Source organism: Diaphorina citri, unplaced genomic scaffold, assembly GCF_000475195.1.
Source record: "Diaphorina citri unplaced genomic scaffold, Diaci psyllid genome assembly version 1.1 scaffold1425, whole genome shotgun sequence".
Lineage (NCBI taxonomy): Eukaryota > Metazoa > Arthropoda > Insecta > Hemiptera > Psyllidae > Diaphorina > Diaphorina citri.
In genome coordinates, this window is record NW_007378851.1 from 71,271 (window position 1) to 79,389 (window position 8,119).

The 8,119-nt window shown below is 40.8% G+C and overlaps 1 protein-coding gene across 1 annotated transcript in view; it reads left to right on the top strand.

Moving 5' to 3' along the window:
- LOC103515843 (DNA-dependent protein kinase catalytic subunit-like) overlaps positions 1-6,943 on the top strand; it is a 14,693-nt gene extending 7,750 nt beyond the window's left edge. The window contains exons 4-6 of the mRNA XM_026828421.1: positions 3,974-4,146; positions 4,783-4,993; positions 6,756-6,943. Of these exons, the coding sequence (XP_026684222.1) occupies positions 3,974-4,146; positions 4,783-4,993; positions 6,756-6,943 (572 nt within the window). The remainder of the gene's footprint in view (positions 1-3,973; positions 4,147-4,782; positions 4,994-6,755) is intronic.
- Positions 6,944-8,119: the final 1,176 nt, after the last annotated feature.

An 8,119-nucleotide genomic window follows, 5' to 3' on the forward strand; every position in this document is an offset into this window, starting at 1 on the left:
AGGTTTCCCCCCCCCCCACTTTTTTTTTTTTTTTTTTTTTTTTTTTTTCTGAACGACAAATGAGAACAGCCCTGTAGATATTTTTGTTTATTTGAAATTATTTCTACTTTTTTTCTAGAAGGTTTGATAGAGAGAATTTTAACAAGGATAATTATTCTTTATTCGAAAGTTTGACTTTTTGAAAGAGATTTGACAGAGGGAATTGTATCTGCTGAAATCTTATCGTCCCGAAATGTAAGAGATGAAGGACAAGATAGGAGAAAGCCAACCGATCCGAGAACGGACCTTATTTTTTTTAGGATAAAGTTTGTCCCCGGCTGGAATCGAACCTGCGACTCTTACAAGGCACACACTAACCACCGAACTACCCACACATACACAAAAAGCTCACTTTGAGCCTTAGGTGTAAGGACAAACATTAACAAAAGATATGTTAAGCCAGCCTAGTCAGCTTAGTTGGTAGTGCGTCTGCCTTGTAAGCGCTAGGCCGCGGGTTCGATTCCCGCCCGGGGCGGATTTTATTCTGATGGGATAATATTCGTTCTCGGAACGGCTGGCTTTCTCCTATCCTGTCTTCCTCCTCTCTTCGATTTCGGGACGATAAGACCATAGCAGTTACAGTTCCCTCTGTCAAACCTCTTCCACGTGTGTGTACCAACAAGTAAGTTAATACAAACGTATTCCTTTGGCCTTTGGTGAACCTAATCTGTTTAGCATAAAGTTCGCCCCGGGCGGTAATCGAACCCGCGGCCTAGCGCTTACAAGGCAAAAACTGACGTTGTACAATTGACGTTGTATTTTTAATGTTATATTGTGTACAATAAAAATAAATTGAATTGAATTGAACTTGAAGGGTATTCAGTACTCATCAGCCAACTAGTGTTCTCCTCCTTGTTCCCAGGTTCTCACATGAATTACTTTCTCAATGATCTACTAGGAGACCCGGGTTCGATTCCCGTAGGAGTCATAAAAATTGTATCATGCAAATGATTGTTTCCGTGACTGGCTGTTGCGGGGCCCACTCAGCCTCGTGAGGAAAATGAGTAGATTTAAAATTATTTCTACTTTTTTTCAAGAAGGTTTGATAGAGAGAACTTTAACGAGGATAATAATTATTCTTTATTCGAAAGTTTGACTTTTTGAAAGAGATTTGATAGAGGGAATTGTATCTGCTGAAGTCTTATATCGTCCCGAAATCTAAGAGATGAAGTACAAAATACGAGAAAGCCAGCCGTTCCGAGAACGAACCTTATTTTTTATAGGATAAAGTTTGTCCCCGGCTGGAATCGAACCTGCGACTCTTACAAGGCACACACTAACCACCGAACTACCCACACTTACACAAAAAGCCCACTGTGAGCCTTAGGTGTAAGGACAAACATTAACAAAAGATATGTTAAGCCAGCCTAGTCAGCTTAGTTGGTAGTGCGTCTGCCTTGTAAGCCACTATCAAAATACTCCCCCAGCCGCATTACTCACTCAGTTGTTCCAAGATCTCTATTTACCTCTCATTTTTTACTTCCCCAGGGCTAATAGATGAAGATCAATCGCTTCAAGATAAGAACTATGCTCTGCTGTCTGTACACTATCAAAATACTCCCCCAGCCGCATTACTAACTCAACTATTCCACTCTATTTACCTCTCATTTTTTACTTCCCCAGGACTAATAGATGAAGATCAATCGCTTCAAGACAAGAACTATGCTCTGCTGTCTGTACACTATCAAAATACTCCCCCAGCCGCATTACTCACTCAGCTGTTCCAAGATCTCTATCTGCCTTCCATGGAGTCCCATTTACTATCCTTCGTCAGTTATTTCCTTCTGGATAACACTCGCAATTCACCACTGTCTGTACACTATCAAAATACTCCCCCAGCCGCATTACTCACTCAGTTGTTCCAAGATCTCTATCTGCCTTCCATGGAGTCCCATTTACTATCCTTCGTCAGTTATTTCCTTCTGGATAACACTCGCAATTCACCAGGTAATACGAACTCAGCCCAGCCTAGTTGCCCAGCCGTGCCCACCTCTGTGGCCGAGTGGTCAAGAGCACTGACTCTCAACCTGGAGGTGCTGGGTTCGAATCCCGGGCAGGGCGGCAATTTTTTAACCCGATTTTTTTTTTTTTTTTTTTTTTTTTTTTTTTTTTGTATGCATGGGTGGAATTTTTTTCCCCCGTTTTTTTTTTTTTTTTTTTTTTTTTTCGTTCTTGGATAGGCATGGATGGAAAAGAATGTGCCTTGAAGTAATGCGAAAGTGGTACCGAGGTACAATCTTTTCACTCCTACTCTTTTTTTTTTCTTCTTCAACTTCATAAAAAACTAGTTAGCCAGCCTAGTTAGCTTGGAGGGTAGTACAGCCTTGTAAGTCGCGGGTTCGATTCCCGCCCGGGGCGGATTTTATCCTGTACAGATAGAGTTTATTCTCGGAACGGCTGGCTTTCTCCTATCCTGTCTTCCTTCTTTCTTCGATTTCGGGACGATAAGACCATAGCGGTTACAGTTCCCTCTGTCAAACCTCTGGGGGGGAAATCGGTCGTTTGAGTAAGTCTCGATGTAGTATTATTATGTTAAGGCGATCTCTTCTTGTCTTGTCTTGATCCCTTGTGTGCCGCGTCCATTTTTGTTTAAAAATGTAAATGTAAATGCAGTTTCTTTGTGTTATTATGTCACAACTTTGGTGCTCACTGCAGCATTGTAGGATTTTTTCCCAATAGTAACCAAAAGTCGCCGGACGAGTATAAATCTTCTATAGGTGAGGAATACTTGGCGGGGTTTTTTACACAAAGAGTTTTTTGGGGGGGATATCACTACTTTTTGAAGGAAATCACTGCTTTTTGTACTGCCAAAGGAGAAGAAAATGCTGACTGGGATTCGCATCTGATGGGATAATATTCGTTCTCGGAACGGCTCTTCGATTTCGGGACGATAAGACCATAGCAGTTACAGTTCCCTCTGTCAAACCTCTTCAAAAAAAAAAAAAAAAAATTCTATAGGTAAGGAATACTTGGCGGGGTTTTTTACACAAAGAGTTTTTTTTTGGGGGGATATCACTACTTTTTGAAGGAAATCACTGCTTTTTGTACTGCCAAAGGAGAAGAAAATGCTGACTGGGATTCGCAGTAACCAAAAGTCGCCGGACGGGTATGTATCTTCTATAGGTGAGGAATACTTGGCGTTTTTTTTACACAAAGAGTTTTTTTGTGGGATATCACTACTTTTTGTTTTCTGTGCATCGTCTGATGTAAAAATATTTTACAGAAAGAACACAAGGGATGAATTGCCATGATTCATCTATTGGAGGACCTTCAACTTTAGGATAAAATGGATCCCGTTCAGTGTAGGGACCCCAAATTTGAACTTGCGACGTGTTTTGATGGAACCTGAAACTTTGTCAAATTTCATCAAAATCAGAAGAGGCAATCGCGAGTTATAGCGGAACAAACAAACATCCAAACCAAATGCAAAACGGTCGAGTTAATACGTAGACCTTCACTTCGTCCGGTCAATAATTTCCCCTTTTTTTCCCCTCCCTCCTCCAGATATCTTTTCCAGTTCGCTCGCTGATGACGTGACGCGACATGACTTCACGTCCACCAAGATGTTAATCTCCTCCACTGTCACGTCATCAAACCAGACTGTCACTCTAGAACTGGATGAGATTAACCGTCACGATGCCATGCAAGTACTCACGGCCGTTCTAAACCATCATAATTCCCATGATTCATCTATTGGAGGACCTTCAACTTTAGGATAAAATGGATCCCGTTCAGTGTAGGGACCCCAAATTTGAACTTGCGACGTGGTTTGATGGAACCTGAAACTTTGTCAAATTTCATCAAAATCAGAACAGGCAATCGCGAGTTATAGCGGAACAAACATCCAAACCAAATGCAAAACGGTCGAGTTAAAACGTAGACCTTCACTTCGTTCGGTCAATAATTTCCCCTTTTTTTCCCCTCCCTCCTCCAGATATATTTTCCAGTTCGCTCGCTGATGACGTGACGCGACATGACTTCACGTCCACCAAGATGTTAGTCCCCTCCACTATCACGTCATCAAACCAGACTGTCACTCTAGAACTGGATGAGATTAACCGTCACGATGCCATGCAAGTACTCACGGCCGTTCTAAACCATCTCATGGTGAGTTAACGTACTATCACGTTACGTCATGTGAGCTCACGTGTCTAAATAAGGTCTTACGTATTTGACAGTTAAGGGGTTTTTTATTTGACTGAATCATCCTGAATTGCTTTGGCTTTCTCCTATCCAGTCTTTCTTCTCTCTCCGATTTCGGGACGATAAGACCTTAGCACTTACAGTTCCCTCTGTCAAACCTCTAAAAATAAAAAAAAACGCCTCTAGTGAACTATGTTATTTTTCTTTATTGATTAATGCTTGAGATTCACTCCTCCTTAATGAAATATCACATTTTATTTATTCATAAACTCATTAATGTACATATCCACTTTGTATGTTTGCGATCAGCTAGGTCACAGTTGTGGACCCAATCTGGTTTAAGTTACCTTGGAGAGTTCGATTCCCCCCGGATAAGAATGTTGGCGAACTGTGCTATTACTTAAAGCCTTCTTATTATTATTATTGAAAAAGTCCAATTTAGTCTTGAGAATTTTTCCAATTTAACCCTGTGGATGGCATCATGAGATGCTGAAACATGTTGGCTCCTTTCCATCAATAACTTTATTTATTTAGTCAAGTGAAGACCAATGTTCTTCTTATTTAGTATAAAAAAAGCCATTTTTTCTGTTTTCTCTCCAGGAAAATGTCGTTACTCCGGACTCTCTATGCTCAGCTCCCGAGAAATGTACCTGGTTCGACAGTTTCCTATCCTGTCTAGAAATGCCAGGGCAGGATAAGAATGTGCGAGTTTGGTTGATCAAACTGGTCATCAACTGTGCGGATCTGTTCCAATACTTTGCAGACCGTCTGTATCCGGCCCTGTTCAGGATTATAGCATCCGGCATTTTAGGTGAATAAGGCCAGCGACTCCCTATCAGGTAGACCTGACAGGTACACCTGATAAGGTCCGCTGTCAGGTCTACCTGATGGTGAGTGGCTGACCTAAGAAAAATGAGTTTAAAAAATGGTTAGGTAGGTACAGGGAACTGTTTTTGCTAAGGTCTTATCGTCCCGAAATCGCAGAGAGATCGTGATCACTTTTTCTTCAAATTTAATGTATGTATGAAAAACTACTTTAATGTATGAAAAATGTGATGGGAGCTGAAGACAAAACTAGATTTGACCCTCCCCCCTCCACCCCAAATAATTTGGATTAAATCTAAATCGCCTTTAAATTTTAAAGGTGTTCTCAAATATCATTCATTTAGATTTCAAGGATTTTTTTTTTTTTTTTTTTTTAAAAAAAAAGGTAATTTTTTTGTTTGGTTGATCAAACTGGTCATCAACTGTGCGGATCTGTTCCAATACTTTGCAGACCGTCTGTATCCGGCCCTGTTCAGGATTATAGCATCCGGCATTTTAGGTGAGTAAGGCCAGCCATTACCTGACAGGTACACCTGATCAGGTCCGCTGTCAGGTCTACCTGATGGTGAGTGGCCGACCTAAGAAAAATGAGTTAAAAAAATGGTTAGGTAGGTACAGGGAACTGTTATTGCTAAGTTCTTATCGTCCCGAAATCGCAGAGAGATCGTGATTACTTTTTCTTCGAATTTAATGTATGAAAAACTACTTTAATGTATGAAAAATGTGATGGGAGCTAAAGACAAAACTAGATTTGACCCTCCCCCCTCCACCCCAAATAATTTAGATTAAATCTAAATCGCCTTTAAATTTTAAAGGTGTTCTCAAATATCATTCATTTAGATTTCAAGGATTTTTTAAGAGGTTTGACAGAGAGAACTGTAACTGCTAAGGTCTTATCGTCCCGAAATCGCAGAGAGAAGGAAGACAAGATAGCAGAAAACGAACCGTTCTTCCGACAACGAACCTAATCTAAATATGATTTTGGGTGGGTAAAAACACTTGGCTTTATGTTTTACTTTTATTTAGCCAAGCATTTTTAGTGTTTGAATTGTTTTACCACGTGTGTGTACCAACAAGTAAGTTAATACAAACGTATTCCTTTGATGAACCTAATCTGTTTAGCATAAAGTTCACCCCGGGCGGTAATCGAACCCGCGGCCTAGCGCTTACAAGGCAAATTTTGAAGGGTATTCAGTACTCATCAGCCAACTAGTGTTCTCCTCCTTGTTCCCAGGTTCTCACATGAATTACTTTCTCAATGATCTACTCCTGGTAATGTTGCGATGGCATAGCCCATCTCTCCCTCCTAATACAGTTCTATTAATTCGATTCTATTCTAAAATTCTGTTTTATTCTATTCTAAAATTCGGTTCTATTCTATTCTTCTCTCCCGAATGTTCCCAGGTTCTCACATGAATTACTTTCTCAATGATCTACTCCTGGTAATGTTGCGATGGCATAGCACATCTCTCCCTCCTAATACAGTTCTATTAATTCTATTCTATTCTAAAATTCTGTTCTATTCTATTCTAAATGTCGGTTCTATTCTATTCTATTCTTCTCTCCCGAATGTTCCCAGGTTCTCACATGAATTACTTTCTCAATGATCTACTTACTCCTGGTAATGTTGCGATGGCATAGCACATCTCTCCCTCCTAATACAGTTCTATTAATTCTATTCTAAAATTCTGTTCTATTCTATTCTAAAATTCGGTTCTATTCTATTCTTCTCTCCCGAATGTTGCCAGGTTCTCACATGAATTACTTTCTCAATGATCTACTCCTGGTAATGTTGCGATGGCATAGCACATCTCTCCCTCCTCCAGAAATAGTGCACGACTTCTTGGCTTTCATCTTTCAGCTGGTACCCAATCCGCGGCCCGCCATACTCAAGTATAACTTGGAAATGATCAGGTATAAACATTTAACTCCTTAAAATCTATACGTTATCCAGATGGATATGGCAGCAATGAGTCATCAACCCAAAATGAAAGAACCAATCAGAATGCGAGAATTCCTTGCATTAGGTTCGAATTCTTCCCAAGAGATGTCGCGCTCTACTCTGGCATCTCATTCTCAAATGAGCACTGTGCTGGCATCCGTCACCGGGGGTTTGCTTCGTCTATTTCACTCGAATGGGGAAGCAGGTGGTGTTCTACAGGTAAGGATCCGCCCCGGGCGGGAATCGAACCCGCGGCCTAGCGCTTACAAGGCAGACGCACTACTAACTAGGCTGGCAGGAATATACAGTTTGTCAATGATCCAGTATGGATAAGAACTATTGTTTTTGTTTGTTTACAGGATAACTGTAGGTTCGAGGAGTTTGTCAGACTAAAGCTCCTGGGAATGTTGAAGCATGGGGAGGAGAGATTTTTGAACACCCTATATTTTGTGTCGCTCCCCTATCCCGCTATACTTGATGTAAGCCCTAGATTCATACATAAACTTCCTATATCCTCGGTGGTGTATAGTGGTCAAGACGCTTGCCCGGTAATCAGAAGAGTTTGGGTACAATCCCAGCCGGGGTATGAAATTCTATCGAGTGGGTATCACATATCACACTATAGGTCATATCTCACGTCACCCAGAAAGATACATAATCCTACAAACAATACTGAAAGGATCCCTAGAAGGAAGAAGAAGAGGACGAGGTAGAAAACGAACATCTTGGATGCAGAAACTGAGAGAATGGTATCAAGAAACAAACACATCCCTATATCAAATAGTTCAAGATCCAATAAGATTAGCCAATTTGATCACCAACGTTCAGTAATGGACATGGTACTAGAAGAAGAAGAAGGGTATCACACTAGGCTTGCATGCCGGAATTCACGGGTTCGATTCCCGGCGGGGTCGAAGTTTTTTCGGCTCTATGCTTATAGCTCGGGGTGCACTCAGTCTCGTGAAGACAATTGAGAAGCTACTTTAATCGAGTAGCGACCAGTGGCGGCATTAGCAAAATAATATTGAAATATGGAAATTGATTGGAAAGGAGGCACTTGGTAAAGCTGTGAGAACCACAAAAGTTGTGGAAAACCTCTGCTTTACCACAAAGAATTTGAGATTTGATTGATTTTTTTTTTTTTGACTAGACGAGGAAAGAGAAAGAGAG